The sequence below is a fragment of the Dama dama genome, chromosome 10 (assembly GCF_033118175.1).
Source record: "Dama dama isolate Ldn47 chromosome 10, ASM3311817v1, whole genome shotgun sequence".
Taxonomy (NCBI): domain Eukaryota; kingdom Metazoa; phylum Chordata; class Mammalia; order Artiodactyla; family Cervidae; genus Dama; species Dama dama.
The window spans coordinates 12,541,483-12,557,671 of NC_083690.1; the positions used below are offsets into that span (position 1 = coordinate 12,541,483).

The following is a 16,189-nucleotide window of genomic DNA, read 5'->3' on the forward strand; positions in this document are numbered from 1 at the left end:
TGTGGTCCAAGGGACTCTCAAGAGTCTTCTCCAGCAACACAGTTCAAAAGCATCAATTCTTCAGTGCTCAGCTTTCTTTATGGTCCAACTCTCACATCCATACTTGACTACTGGAAAAAGCATAGCTTTAACTAGGTGGACCTTTGCTGGCAAAGTAATGTCTCTGCTTTTTAATATGCTGTCTAGGTTGGTCATAGCTTTTCTTCCAAGGAGCAAGAGTCTTTTAATTTCATGGCTGCAGTGACCACCTGCAGTGATTTTGGAGTCCAAGAAAATAAGTAAGTGCTCATGAAACCATAACTGCTCCTACACTCTTGAGGAATCATTTATGGAGAAGATGGATATATGTGTCAAAAGATCTGGGGAGTAAGGAGAACTGAGATGTGAGTTTGTCTTTGAAGGGTAGATAGGATTCCAGGAGATGTGCCTGGAGGGAGGTGGAGGTGCAGCATGTAATCTCACGTGGTCAGTGTTGGTTTTTCCTTTGAAATATTTCTTCCTACTTCCTTCCTCCCTTCCCCTCTTCCCCCTTCTCCTATTGCTTGTACACCATGCCAGGGAAATTCATGGGGATCGATTGAAATAAAATTTTAAACTTTGGATTATCAAGGAATTTTAATATGGGCAGAAGAGTGTCATGTCCCTACCCCTACGCATCATATCATCTCAAACAGCTCCAGTTCCCCAAGGCCAACCGTAGTCCATGTCTTGACTTTTGTGTCATTTGGAAATAAATTGCAGACCTCTGGTGATTTTCTTTGTCAGCATCAGTGAGAAGTTTTAATCAGAGAAGGGATGTGCTCAAGTTTGGGTCATAGGGAGGCCGTTTGAGCATCAGCTTGTGTGTGGGGCCGAGGAGGAGAGAGCAGTGGGAAACGGGGGGCTTCTCAACCAAGACTGGGGTGACGGAGATGACCGAGAGGGGACAGATCTGAAGATCGGAAGGCTGTAGATTCTGTGGGACCAGAGACACTGGGTGCTGTCCTTGGTGCTGCTTTTGTGTCAGACTCTTTTATGACCCCACGGACTGTGGCCCGCCAGGCTCCTCTGTCCACGGGACTTCCCAGGCAAGAAATACTAGAGCGGGTTGCCATTTCTTACTCCAGGGGATCTTCCTGACCCAGGGAACGAACCTGAGTCTCTTGCATCTCCTGCATTGGCAGGCAGATCCTTTAACACCTAGGTGCCTGAAAGTGAAAATGTTATTGGCTGAGTCGTACCCGACTCTTTGTGACCCCATGGACTGTAGCCCACCAGGCTCCTCTGTCCTTGGAATTCTCCAGGCAAGAATATTGGAGTGGGTTGCCATTTCCTTCTCCAGAGAATCTTCCCGACCCACGGATCGAACTTGGGTTTCCAGGCCCAGGCTTGTGAAAGCTGTATGCCCAAAGTCACAGCTAGGAAGTGGGGGAAGGTGGTTTTTAATCCCAAGACTCTGGGCTTTGGAGTTTGTGCTTAAATTCCAGGCTGTGCAGCCCCTCTGGTCATGTTTCACCAGTGTGGTGACCGTGTCATTTATTTATTTATTTATTTTCTTGTGGCTGCATCACTCAGGATCTTAGTTCCCCAACCAGGGATTGAACCCATGACCCCAGCAGTGGAATTGCAGAGTGCTAACCACTGGACTGTCAGGGAAGTCCCAGGATGTGTGACAGTTGATGGAACCTGTTTAAAGACCTCAGAGGCCGCGCATGAGAATGTGTCTTTTAGCAGAGTGCTAGAACCCAGGATTTTGTGTTTGCTTTATTTCCCTCTGTTTTGCTCATCTGTCTCAAACGACCTCCAGGAAGGGGTTGGCTGCTCTTTTATTATTGCCATTTCTGTATGCCCCGCCTTTGCTCTTTAAGGGAAGAGCAGGAAAGAGAAGGTGTTACCTGGGCAGGCTATCAGCTGCTGCTGTGTGCGACCTTTCTCCCTGGCTCCCCTGGTGTGTTCTCTGAAAGGTTGGGCATCAGGGGAAACCAGGGCCAATGTTGAGGATGGGGACGCAGCAGCTCTGCCATGGGGCCATACCAGTTACATAGCGTCTGTTTCTCAGAGGCGTCCCATAATCTCTTAGTTCTGAGTGTTTCCTTCTCCCCCATGAAACCATAATCCCAGGCAAATGTCTTTAAGCATCCCCTCCTCAATTTCAGCTTTCTGAACACAGAGGAGATGAAGGGAGGGAGTCTCTTCGGTGTGAACTAATCTCAGCGGCTCTGCAGAGGGAGCCCACGTGGCGCTGTCCGGGGGGCACTTGAGGATGGAGCTGGCCCTCCCTCAGCTTCCGGTGAACCTGTCACTTGGTGGCTTGACAGTGATATCCAGGAGGATCAGTCCTGAGGTCCCAGAGCTCTGCCTCACCAGGGCGAGCCTGCCTGCCTTTCTGGGGCTGGCCCCCTAGCAGAATCAGAGCGCAGGGCGGGCTGGAGGGCACAGGAAAACTGGGAAGACTCTGGGGATGCAAGACCCCGAGCCCACATCGATCTTAAAAATAATCACAACCTAGAAGTTGAGAGTTAGGTTTTATTTGGTGGAGAGTTTAGGACTTCAGGCCTGGCATCCAGCATCTCAAGTGATGCTGAGAGAACTGCTCTGAGGGGGCAGGAGGGAGAGGAGTCAGGTTATATAGAAGTTTGTAATAAGGAGGAGGTAGCCTGAACATCAAAAGATTATTGTTAATTAAGGAAAATCAGATATTTCAAGTTAAGGGATTTAGTGCTTTACTCTCTAATAAGACACAGCAGTCTGGGCTCACTGAAATCATTTGTTTTATATGTATCTCAGCTCTCTGGTGAGCATCCTACGATTTGGTTTTTCACATCTTTAGTTCCTTGCTCACTGCTCGGTGTGGGGAGTTTCAGATGGCTGGCCGGTACCCAGAATTGTTCTTCCTGGGTGCCCTCGGGGCTCAGAAATTCACATTTGGAGGGCCGGAATCACGGACAGCTGTGACATCCTTATTTATTGGCGTGGCACGAAATATTCCACTTCACACCCCTCAGTCTAACTGGCTTTGAACCATCACTTTACCTTGCCGAGCCTTGCCTTCATTATCTGTAAAATGGACGTAAGCTCAACCTCCCAGGCCATGGCACGTGCTCCTGTAAAGTGCCTGGAACCCCGGCTGGCCAGAGGAGGCGCTCCTTTGGGATGCATTCAGGATCACGCCCTGTGGCAGGCACCGGCTGCTGCCCACACTCTTGTCATATTTTTGTTGCTCATGATAACCTGGACCACAGGGCACAAGACCCTCAATTTATAGAAAAGATACCAGGAGTCAGAGGCCACCTGACAGCAAATCGACGGGACCCGAGTTTGACCTCCACAACCTTCATCTTTCTACGCCTGATCAGGGCAGCCTCACTTAGAGAGCTCGTTGATGCTGCACGTCCCAAAGTATCCCTCACCGTCCCTGGAGCGTCTTCCGGTTGGAATTTGCTTTGCTGGTTTCCGCAGTGCCTGTGTATGAAGCAAAGACCATGTTAAACAAGTCTCACTTTGGCTGCCGGCCAAGTTGCTGGGTTTCTCCTTTGGACCCTGAGTCCCACAGTCGGGCTGCCTCTGCTCAGGTTCTTGTTCATTCTGGGTGCTCCTTCCTGTACTGCCGGGGTCTCCTCGTGGGTCGGGGGGTGTTGGTGAAGACTGGCCTGTGCTAAGCCAGACGAGGCCTCGGGCACACCCAGAGACGGTGCCTTTCCCAGGGGTGTGCACGTGCGTGGTGGAGCTCTCAGTGCTCGATCCCAGCTTCCTCACCTCCTCCAGGCCCTCTGGCATCTTGAGGTGCCAGCTCAGCATCCTGGTCACGGTGTGTGCAGAGAGGCAGGGTAGAGAGTCTGCCTCAGAACCCGGACCCAGAAATTTGAAAACCAGTTCTGCTGCTTAGGGCTTCCCTGGTGGCTCAGCTGGTAAAGAATCTGCCTGCAATGCAGGAGACCTGGGTTCAATCCCTGGGTTGGGAAGATCCCTTGGAGATGAGAATGGCAACCCACTGCAGTATTCTTGCCTGGAGAATCCCACGGACAGAGGAGCCTGGCAGGCTATGGTCCATAGGACCACAAAGAGTCGGACACGACTGAGCGACTATCACTTTCACTTTTTTCTGCTGCTGTGGCCTTGAGCAAGGTGCTTCCCTTCTCCTGCCTTCCTTTTGGCTTGCTGCTCAGATCCTGAGCCTTACCTTCCTTCTCTGGGAAATGGGCATGATCAGGCAGCTGCAGGAAAGGCTCCCTGTCAGTCTTATGAGGGCAGTGGCAAGTGTGGTTTTTATTTTTTGGCTATGTTGGGTCTCCGTTGCCGCGTGGGCTTTTCTGTAGTTGAGTGTGGGCTACTCACTGCCGTGCACAGGCTTCTCGCTGCAGTGGCATCTCTTACTGTGAGCGCGGGCTCTGGGCACTCACAGGCTTCAGCCACTGCCGCGCGTGGACTCAGGAGTTGTGGCTCCCGGGCTCTGGAGTTGCGGGCTCTGGAGTTGGGGCGCACGGGCTCAGTTGCTCCGTGGAATGTGGCATCTTCCCAGATCAGAGATGGAGCCCATGTCTCCTGCATCGGTAGGTGGATTCTTCACTACTGAGCCATCAGCTGTAATTTTTTGAGAATGTCTGTGTCCTGGGCTAGGTCTGTACCTGTGTTGTTCAGTTAAGGTTTGTGATTTTCTTAATCTTCAAACCTACATTGACACTGTAACAAGGAAATAGGGTGTATACATCTGAAGACCAACAGATGTTGATGACATTGGTTCTTATTTTTCCTTTCTACTTGCTTTACAAATTTTATCCAAAAATGGTCATGTTTTAGCTTTTTAAAATCCTTATTATTAGTCATTGTTTCTAATAATTATTAATGCAAGACATTGTTTCAAGGATGGCATGTGTGATATACATAGGTGCTCTCAAACTATCTGTAAATAACCTTTTTTTTTTTAAAGTATTTCTAATTCATTACACATTTTGTAAAATGTGAAAAGAAAACCAAAAACCCAAAACAAACAAAATCCCCCAAAACTAGAAAAACTGTGGAATTCCTGGATTTCATACCAAGATGAGATGGCTTCAAATGTTTTGAAATGCTTACCATGAATTTCTGTGGTTGCCTCAGATGGGTAGCAGACCGCTGGCATCCCAGCTGCCGCTCACGGCGCCCTCCGGCAGCGCTGTGGCAGAACTCCTGTGCCACCGCAGGAGGAACCGCCCTGCCCGGGGCGCTCGCTGCTGGCTGGTGCTGGCCGGTAGGCTAGATGAGGTTTTTCTCTGGCCGTGGCTTTGTTCGCCTCCTTGATAATCCAGCAGTCGAGAGCTGACAAGTGGAGGAGCTTCCATGACCTCCTGACTCTACAAATGCTGAACCGAAACGCTCGCAGTTCACGTCTGTGTGTGTGAACCCTCTTCCCCCGCCTTGTCTTTGCCAGCAGTTCCCAAGTGTGGTTGAGCATCACGGACACTAGGGTCTTTTAAAAGTATTACTCTGGACTCCCCCATGTTGAATCAGCATTTCTAGGAGTGAAACGCAGAAATCTGTATTTCTCAGAAGCCCTCCAAGTGTCTAACCGTCAGCTTGCTTCGGGAGCCACTGGTCCACGCTGCTGCTACCCTTTACTTTGCAGGACTGGCTCATCTCCTCAACCCCCGAAGGGCTCGACTCCTTCCTCGGCTCCACCCCACCCCAGGGTGGAGGGCGGGGGACACAGACAGTGGCTCTGACTCTGACGCCTTTGGCTCATAGCCTGACCTCTCTGAGCCTCAAGGCCCCCTGTGTAAGAAGCCCTGCCACTCACAGGAGGGTGGCGAGGGTCACGTGAGCTGGGTGATCTAATGCCCGGAAAAGGCCCGATGAGTAGCTGGTGTTCACAGGTGTGTTAAGGGACCTCCCTGGTGGCCAGTGATTAAGACTTCACCTTCCAATGCAGGAGGGGCAAGTTCCACCCCTGGTGGGGGAGCTAGGATCCCACATGCCTCCTGGGCAAAAAGCCAAAACATGAAACACAAACAATATTGTAACAAGTTCAGTAAAGCCTTTAAAGTGGTCCACGTAAGAAAAACAAAACAAAACAACCCTTTAAGACCGGTAGACCCTGGTGAAGGTTTTGTCTCTCAAAGGCGGTTGCAGTATCCTCACCGCAGCGGAAGGTTCCAGGTCTTTCCCCACAGCCATTGTCAGTGGGACTCACACACAGCCTTCACATTTTATAAAATCGAGGTGGATTCTGAGGCATCAAGTCAGTGTTCTTTGAGAGTTTGGGGATGTGACCAGAAGAGTCTCAGTCGCTGTTAAAATTTGGGGGTGCGTGCGTGCCAAGTCGCTTCAGTCTTGTCCGACTCTTTGCCACCCCGTGGACTGTAGCCTACCAGGCTCCTCTGTCCATGGGGATTCTCTCGGCAAGAATACTGGAGTGAGTTGCCATTTCCTCCTCCAGGGGATCTTCCCTACCCAGGGATCGAACTTGTGTCCCTTAAGTCTCTTGCATTGGCAGACAGCTTCTTTACCACTAGTGCCATCTGGGAAACCCCAGGTGTCTTGGTTTAATTAATCAGGACGTGTCTCCTTCAGTAGCCAGAGGAGGGGTGAAGCAAGATTTACTTGAATGTGGTTAGATAGAACATTCTGATATGAAAGGAAATGCTACAGGCATTTTTTAAAAAATTACAATCTTTTCATGATTTGGCAGGTCATTATGATGATTCCTGGGATTTTTCACAGACTTAAGAGCTTTTTCACAGACACATTTTTTTTTTTTTTTTCCAGAGAGCATCTTCCCTGATGCTCCAGCTGGAAGGGATTGGTCAGCCTCTTGAAGCGCCAAAGGCATCATAAAGGCATCGTGTTTAGCCCAGCTCAGACATCACCTTCTCTGACGCCTTCCCCCAACCCCTTCTGCCAGGAATACTAAATAGGTATCATCCTGTAGGCCAGCACTCTGATCGATTGGTTAGGGGTGCCTGAGTGTCTTCTTGAGGAAGAAAGCGCTGATTGACTAGTGATGTCTGCCCAGCAGCAGGAAGTGGGGGATCGCAGCAGAGCCTGATAGACTTCACTGGGCCCTGTGGTTGGGCTGTTAGGTGGGTTCCAGCCATTTGGAGCTAAACTGCTTGAGCACAGTTATGGACATGGGATACTTCCCTGCAGGGGTTTGCTAAGCCACAAGGTGAGGGATTTTAAAAGTCTGACAGGTATTGCCAAACAGTCTTGTGACCTTAAACTTCTTAAATCTTTCTCCCCTCTTCTCTCAAGCCTAAAGGGTGAGACCCAAATGATGACTGATTATTAGCTCATGAGTTGTGCACCTTCCAGACACAGCTTGGGGGCCATGCATGCTACCATCTAGGTGTTACTTTATTTATTCATTTATTTTTGGCCGCGCTGGGTCTTCGTTGCTGCACAGGCTTTTCTCTAGTTGCACCAAGCAGAGGGTCTTCTCTCTAGTTGCACCACGTGGGGGGGTACTCTCTAGTCGTGGTGGCTTCTCACTGCAGGGGCTTCCCTTGTTGTGGAGCAGGGACTCTAGGGCCTGCGGGCTTCAGTAGTTGCAGCTCGCGGGCTTAGTTGTTCCTTGTTGTGTGGAATCTCTCTGGACCAGGAATCAAATCTGTGCCCCTTGCCTTGGCAGGCGGATTCTTCATTACTGGACCACCAGGGAAGTCCCATGGCTGACTTAAGATGGTCCCAGAACACAGCGAGTGCCTGACTGTGATTTAGGGTGTGGATCAGCCGTGGGAGGCTGCCTGGCATGTGTCAAGGCCAATCAGAGAGGTGACTCCTGAGTGTTTTCTCTGGACGAGGCCTTTTCTGATACCCTGTCTTCCTTCCAAGTCCTCCTCTCTCCCTGAGTGCTAGTCCAGTTTGTCTGACTTCTAGGATGTGAACCCCATGACTTCCCTGGGCCCCAGTACCGAGAACAGTGCCTGGTAGGTGGTTAGCAGTTCTCTGGGTGATGCTCCCGCTTTGGGGGACAGCGAGTCTCTCTCCACAACCCTCTGAGCCACTTATTACAGTCCATGAGGCACTTTTCCATCTGGCTTCCAGGGATCTGTCTGTCCTTTTCTTCCTTTCTCATGTCCCTTTAATGTGATCACCCTCCATGTACAACCACTTCTCACTCACTGAAGCTTTGCCACGCCTGGACACAGTACTGAGCCTGCTAAGGGTCGCAGCTCATTTCATCCACACCTCGGCCCTGTGAGATGAGTGTTGTTTTCTTTTTTTTTTAAATTAATTTATTTTTGGCTGCAGTCCATGGGGTCGCAAAGAGTTGGACACGACTGAGCGACTGAACTATTTCGCTGCCCTGGGTCTTTATTGCTCCACACCGGCTTTCTCTAGGTTTGGCGAGCAGGGGCTACTCTTCATCACGGTGCTCAGACTTCTCATTGTGCTGGCTTCTCTTGTGGATCATGGGCTCTAGATAGAGTGTACGGGCTTCGGCAGTCATGTGGTGTTGCTGGTTGCAGCCCAAAGCTCTAGAGTATGTATGGACTCAGTAGTTGTGGCGCACTGACTTGGTTGTCCCACAGCGTGTGGACTCTTTGCAGACCAGAGATTGAACCCCTGTCTCCCCTGCATCGGCAGGCAGATTCGTAACCAGTGGACCATCAGGGAAGTCCATGAGTGTGGTTTTTAATCCCCATTTTGTACGTGACGGGCCTCAGGGTCATAGAGGTTAAGTGACTCACGCAAGAGCACGCATTAAGAGAGCCAACCAAGGCTTGTCTTGCATCAGAGTCTGAGCCTTTTCAAAGCACCTCTTTGGGCTGCTTTCCTGCCAACTTCTGGGCCTTTGCACCAGTCATTTCCTCTGCTGGTTGTGTCTTTCTCCTCTCTGTTCACAAGGTGAGCTCCCAGAGCTCAGCATGTTTATGGAACATAGAAGACCCTCTGGGTTGAGTGACTTTGGGGAGAAAACGCGAGAGGAGGAGGCAGAAGATGGTGTTAGGGAGAGAGGCTGAAGCCAGATCTGCAAGGAGATGGATTTTTATCTTTAGGGCAGTGGGAAGCATTGAAGATTTTAAACAGCAGGTGACAACATCAGCTGTTGCTTTGGGGAGATCACTCTTGCTCCTCGGTGGAGAAGGATTGGGGGACATTTCTCTCTTTCATTCCCTGAGGCTGTTGGAAATAGGGAAGGAAGGTCATAAGCAACCTGTAAGTGCCCTCAGAGCCTCATAGAAATTCCAGCAAGCAGTGGTTGTGCCTTTTATTTTGATGATAATGGGAACCATTTGTGATTTCACATTTCTCTTCTGAGGCTGGCTCTGAATCTCGAATTCATTTCTAGTTATGCTATAGTTTGGAAAGAGTTATTTGAGGAATAGGAAGCTCAGTGTGGTTTATGTAAGATGAAAGCTGTTTATATCAATAACTGTTTGTGGGGATATGTAATGGAGAAATCCAGGGTTTCAGAGCTTAGCTTAGTAACAATGAGCATTGCTGTTTTAATGAGTGCTGGAAACTGTCAAATTTTGTCTCCTCAGTTCCATAGGATTTTCCCCCCTCCATTCTCTAGTGAGATGAAAGCTTTGTCTGATGTGGTCAAGTTACTCTCCGGCTGCAAAATAGAACCAGGGTTTTGACAGTTGGTGATAAACACCACTTGCAGCTGGCATGTTCCAGTGTTTTATGCATTTATGGGAAATTGTTTTAACACCCTGGCTTCCACTGCCAAACAAAACACGAACACAAAGCAAAACCCTACTTTGCTTTGGAAATGACGGTGACATTTATTTAAAGCTTGCACCTTGTAGGGGCATATTAGCAGGTATTTAGCAGTGAAACTGGCAGTTTTATGTGTTTCCTGCTTACTGTGTGGTAAATGGATTCTTAGCCCCAAGGAAGCTCGAGGAGGGTTTGTATGATTTCTGTGTGGAGGAATCAAGTAGGTATTATTAGTGATGTATTAGTGATGTTGTATTTGCTTGTGACAGGCCTGAAGGTCATCTTAAGCTTTTTTATACAAAAATAAGGCAACTGGGGAATATTGATTTTAGGTCTGTATGACAGAAGAGGTTGGTCAAAGGCTCAGTGGCTTATTCTCTGTTAGTTAATTGTGTGGCCATTACAGTGTCTGTTGTGCCATTTTTACTTTGCATTTCTCACTGGTTTGAATAAGGTGGCACCCTGGAGACAGAGGGATTGCCATCTGAGTGAATATCCACTGAGCAAGTTAATAGAAGCATCAGCATTGCAGTTGGGAACCTGATAAATTTCAGGTTCTTCCTGAAATTTCTGGCTGCTTCCTTGAGTTACACATGAAGAATTTTAATTCTTTTAAAGCGCCTGAGTGGTTATTCTCTCTGATAAATGAAAGAGTGCTCATTATTAAGAAACTGAAAAGTAAGGAAAAGTAGAAAGAATGGAAACAAAAAATAGCCCTTGACTAATGTTAGTATCTTCTGTATTTCCTCCCTGTGCCTTCTACCTTTTATATATATTCAGAAAAATAAAATGATAGCTTACCTTTATTCCTTCTGAAGCATCTAGATTTAGGTTAATCTCTTTTTTTGCCCACAAAACTTCTCCTTATATCCCTTCTGTATTCTAACAGTATGTTTTATATTTCACCTAGAGTACTTATTATAAATGTTCTGATACTGTTTATGCATTATACTGAACGTAATAAGTACCTGGCTAAAGTCTTGGGTGTGGGTGGGGTGATTTCTTGGGAGGGGCAGGAGGACAGGGGCTGGCTGGGGTCTGCTTCACCTCTGCATTCAGGGCGGGGGGCTGTTCTCTGTAAGGTACTTGTCAGAATCTTCTTTCATGGTTTCTGATGAGCATGGCAAGATTATACCTCACATTTCTCTAAAAAATTTTTTTAAAATAAATTTTAATTTGATTTTAAGCCCCAATAAGATCACTTTAAAAAAAAATCCTATTTTTATTTTTTTCTATTTTTTTACTGCATCACATGGAATGTGGGATCTTAGTTCTCTGGCCAGGGATCAAACGTGTACCCACTGCGGTGGAAGGGTGGTGTTTTAACCACTGAACTGCCAGGGAAGTCCCAAGATCACTCTTACAATCAGAGGAATTACTGTGTGCTTTGACCATATGGGATATCCTTGTTCCCTTTGTAAGTTACACGCGGAAAGGTCTGTTACTGGTTCTGTGCACCAGTCATAGGCTATCTTATCCCAACCTCCATTTTTTGTTTGGGATCAGCCAAGAGTATTGAAATGTGGGTAAATCTGCAGGCTCTCTGCAGGCCTGCGTGGCTGCACAGTGGAGGGGCAGGATTGTGGCATGTGGCCCAGTGATCAGGAGCCAGGGCTCCGGAGTCAGCCTTAGCTGTGTGGCCCTGAGCCTGCTCCTTAGACTCCTCTGACACTGTTCCTCTGTCTGTGCGGCAGGAGTAATAATACCCACCTCAGGCGTCTTCCTGGCAGAGAACACGCAGGGGCCCCAGTGCATCTGTGCTACCACAGGTGTGTCCTCATTCACCATCACCATCCTCAACAAGGCTCTGGTTCTGTGGTCTCGGTTTTTAAAACCAAAGCCTCGATGAACAGAAATCATTCATCAGGGACTTCCCCGGGGGTCCAGTGGTTAAGAATCTACCTTCCAGAGCAGGGGCTGCAGGTTCGATCCCTGGTCTGGGAACTGGGATCCCACTTGGTACAGGGCATCTAAGCCTGTGTGCCATGACTAGAGAGAAAACCCACACACCTCAACAAGGACCCCACATGCCACAACTGAACAAATGTTACAGCCAAATAAATTTAATAAAAATAAATTTTACAGCCAAATACATTAAAAAAAAAAAAAAAAAGAAGCAGTCAGTTATTCTACTCGTGCCATTAGCCGGGGATTCCTTTTTTTGTTTTCATTTTTAGTTGTGAAGGCCACTCTTTTTTTTTTTTTCCCATTTATTTTTATTACTTGGAGGCTAATTACTTTGCAATATTGTAGTGGGTTTTGTCATACATTGACATGAATCAGCCATGGATTTACACGTATTCCCCATCCCGATCCCCCCTCCCACCTCCCTCTCTACCCGATCCCTCTGGGTCTTCCCAGTGCACCAGGCCCGAGCACTTGTCTCACACATCCAACCTGGGCTGGTGATCTGTTTCACCCTTGATAATATACATGTTTTGATGCTGTTCTCTCGAAACATCCTACCCTCACCTTCTCCCACAGAGTCCAAAAGTCTGTTCTGTACATCTGTGTCTCTTTTTCTGTTTTGCATATAGGGTTATCATTACCATCTTTCTAAATTCCATATATATGTGTTAGTGTACTGTAATGGTCTTTATCTTTCTGGCTTACTTCACTCTGTATAATGCTCTAGTTTCATCCATCTCATTAGAACTGATTCAAATGAATTCTTTTTAATGGCTGAGTAATATTCCATGGTGTATATGTACCACAGCTTCCTTATCCATTCATCTGCTGATGGGCATCTAGGTTGCTTCCATGTCCTGGCTATTATAAACAGTGCTGTGATGAACATTGGGGTGCACGTGTCTCTTTCAGATCTGGTTTCCTCAGTGTGTATGCCCAGAAGTGGGATTGCTGGGTCATATTAGCCGGGGATTCTTGACAGGCACACCACAGATGAGAAAGAAAGTCTTTGCTAGAAAAGTATTCATTTCCTAAGAATAAAAGCCTCAGGTCCAAAAATGACCTGATACAGTCATATTCCAGACTGTAAACTGGGACCATTGATGCTGAAGTGTTCAATTCCACCAAGTCAAAAACATATTCAGCTTAACAGGTGCATTTGCACACGTGCGTGCTTACTTCCTTCAGTCGTGTCCAACTCTCTGCAACCCCATGGACCATGGCCTGCCAGGCTCCTCTGTCTATGGGATTCTCCAGGCAAGAACACCAGAGTGGGTTGCCATTTCCTTTGCTGAATCTGACCTGAGACAAGCCAAAACTGATCCATAAGGAAGCAGCATTCATTGTTTCCAGCCCAACAACCTCTCGATGCCAACTGACCAGTGGTGGGCTCGGAGAAGGCGGGATGGGCCGTGGGGAGGGTCTTTTCCCGAGCCTCACTGTCTGGTGCTTGTGTGTTGCAGGTGGCGGAGATGCACGGGGAGCTGATCGAGTTCAACGAGCGCCTGCACCGGGCCCTGGTGGCCAAGGAAGCCCTTGTCTCCCAGATGCGGCAGGAGCTCATCGACCTGCGGGGGCCGGTGAGTGCCCCAGCCTTGTCCTTCTGCCCACGCTGTCTGTCCTCCCACCACCTCTGCTGCCCACAACCCTTCTGTTACATGTGTTCAGTGTCAAGGGCATGGAAAAGTACAGAGACTAAAAGGGGGAGCATCTAGGCACCCCCACCCAGATTTTACATGCACTAGCCCTCACCACATTGGCTTTCCTTTGGGCGGGAGGGGGTAAAATAAATAACATATTAAAGAATCTGTCTAAACCCCCTTGGCAACATTTCATGCCCCGCACACATAATCGATATTGTGAAATTGGCACATATCCTTCCCCTCCCTGGTTTTATACGTTACTACATGGATAAATTTCCATAGCAGTGAATAGTCTCAGTTTTGGGTAACTTTTACCTACCTGTTGTTACTTCTGCATAGGTTTCTTCCATTAGTGTGTGTTTATTTGGTATTATGGTTTGAGGACCATCCCACGTAGATCTAACAGAGCAGGGTCCCCAAGCCCCAGGGCGCGGACTGGTGCTGGTCTGTGGCCTGTTAGGAACCAGGCAACACAGGAGGAGGTGGTTGGTGGGCAAGTGCGTGAAGCTTCATCTGTGTTTACAGCCGCTCCCCATCGCTCACTTTAGCAGCTGAGCTCCGCCTCCTGTCAGATCAGCGGTGGAATTAGATTCTCCTAGGAGTAGGAACCCTACTGTGAACTGCACAAAAGAGGGATCTAGGTTGTGTGCTCCGTACGAGAATCATCCCCAAACCACCCTCCCCGCCACGGCCCGTGGGGAAATTATCTTCCATGAAACCAGTCCCTGGTGTCTTAAAGGTTGGGGGCCACTGTAATAGAGGGATTTTGAACTGCGGCCCTCTTGAGACTTTGAGCCGTTTCCTTCTTTGTCGGGGGCCGTCGTGTGCATCGTAAGATGTTTAGCAGCATCCCCAGTTTCTACTCACTAGAGTCCAGGAGCATCCCCGGCCCCTGCCACCCCAGTCATGGCAACCAAATATATCCCCAGACATTGTCAGATGTCCACTCAGGGGCAGGATCACCCCTGCTTGAGAACTCCCCACCGAATTTGTTCACTTTGTTAATTCTGTAATTCTCTCTTGAATGAAATACTGCACTATTTTAAATCTGGCTGTGTGTTCATAAACATTGTGGTTGTTCCAGTATTTTGTTATTGCAAACCATGTTGCCTAGAGCATCTTGTTCTTTTTGTGCACGCTTATAACAGCTTCTTCTTTGCTTTAAAACTTTTTTATGATGTCAGATGTTAATAACAGCCAAAGGTCGGCAGGTGTGTGATACACTTTCATGTAACCATCGTTTGGTTGAACTATTGTCAGTCACAGTCAATCTTATTTCAAGTTACCAACACCTGCTTTTCCCTTCTGTATTGTTTTGAATCAAATATTAGGCATTATTTCATCTCTAGACATTTCAGAATATAGCTATAAAAATCAAGAAAACAAATAGAGCAATCAAGTATAATTGAAACAAATATCATTGTCAGCCCTCCATTATCGATAATTCGTTTATACCAACAAGCATCAGTGTTCAGATTTCTTCTTGTCTCATAATTTTCTTAGTTTTTTGGATTGTATTGAGAAGTGACAGATCTGGGTTTGTCTGCTGTCAAAGACTGGATTTTTTTTTAAACAATTGAAAATTATCAAAATTTGGACTCTTGACAAACGTTGTTACTCACATGCTAAACAACCAAGTAGCATAAAAGGGTATATTCAGTGAAAAAGAAATCTGTTTCCTATCCCAGAGGCAATAACAGTGATCAGTCTTGGGTTTGTCTTTCCAGAGATGAGCATGGCTTGAGTAAGCCGCATGTACATATGTACATGTTTAATCACTAGTCGCCTGCTTTATTCACTGTTACGTATATTACTTTTCTTCCTCCTAACTCTACACTTTAGAGGTCACTTTATTTTATCAATACTTTGCGTGTAGATCTACATCATTCTTTTAAAGTGCTGCATTGTACCCCTTTGAACTGGCAATACCATAGTTTGTCTAACCAGGCCCTGTTGATGGATATATGGTTGTTTTCTGCTTTTATTTTACAACAGAGTTGATATAACATCCTTGTGAAATCCCACACTTAGACAGAAGTTTGTCTGGCAGCTCATGGAGCTCGCTTGGCTGGATGTAGATCCAGAGTTCTCATCTTACAAGATTCTGAGGCACTGAATCTTCTTTTTGTCCTCCTTCAGAAGGGAGGACCTTTTTCTGTCCTCCTCCACCTGTTGCAGGAAAATTCTTTCTGAGCGCCAGTATCCATCAGGAGCTCCCAGTTGTCGGAGTTCCAACAGTGTGTTGGGCACACATGGGTCTCTGCCTTCCTTCTCTCATTTTATTTACTTATTTTTTTAAAGTCTTCATTGAATTTGTTACTGTATCGCTTCTGTTTTGTTTTGGTTTTTTGGCTGGGAGGCATGTGAGGTCTTAGCTCCCTGACCAGACCAGTGAAGCCCCTGCATTGGAAGGCAGAGTCCTAGCACTGGACTGTCAGAGAAGTCCCCTCTCATCTGAAGACAAGCCTGTGAGTCGAATGAAATTAGCCTCCTCTTGAGTAAGCATGGCAGCTGAGATGCAGAGGGTTCAGGCCCCACTGGACTTATGATTAAGCTCCAGCACGGTGCTGGACCCCCGGCCCATCGGGCCTCTTCAGCTCCAAGTCCTTTGCTTTCTCCTCTGTGGGGCCTTTGCTCCCGTCCCTTCTGCCTGGAATAAGGCTCTGGGCCCAGGTCACTCACCCTCAGAATCCACTCATCACCTCCTCAGGAGACCCGAGAAGGGCAGATTTTCCTTGTCGAATGTGATATTTGTATGTATCTCTCTCTCCTTCTCTTGCTATAATTTTATGTTTATCTCTCACTAATCAGTGTCTCAGTGAGGTACCACCACCTCTTTGAGGGTAAGTGCCCTGTCTCTTTCTGCTCCCTTTAAATTCCAGTGATTTGTACAGTAGGTACTTACTGACTTACAGAATGAGTGAGTGAATGTCAAGTAGTAAGTGGTGGAGTCTAGGTTTTCCTGGACCCCTGACATGTGACCCATCTTCTCTCCTCATGCTGCATCCCCTTTG

At 47.5% G+C, this 16,189-nt stretch overlaps 1 protein-coding gene across 3 annotated transcripts in view; it reads left to right on the top strand.

Moving 5' to 3' along the window:
- The window catches only part of SNX29 (sorting nexin 29), a 566,190-nt gene that overhangs the window by 339,113 nt on the left and 210,888 nt on the right, over positions 1–16,189 (top strand). For all 3 annotated transcript variants that reach the window (XM_061152859.1, XM_061152861.1, XM_061152860.1), the window contains one exon: positions 12,996–13,112. In XM_061152859.1, the coding sequence (XP_061008842.1) occupies positions 12,996–13,112 (117 nt within the window). The remainder of the gene's footprint in view (positions 1–12,995; positions 13,113–16,189) is intronic.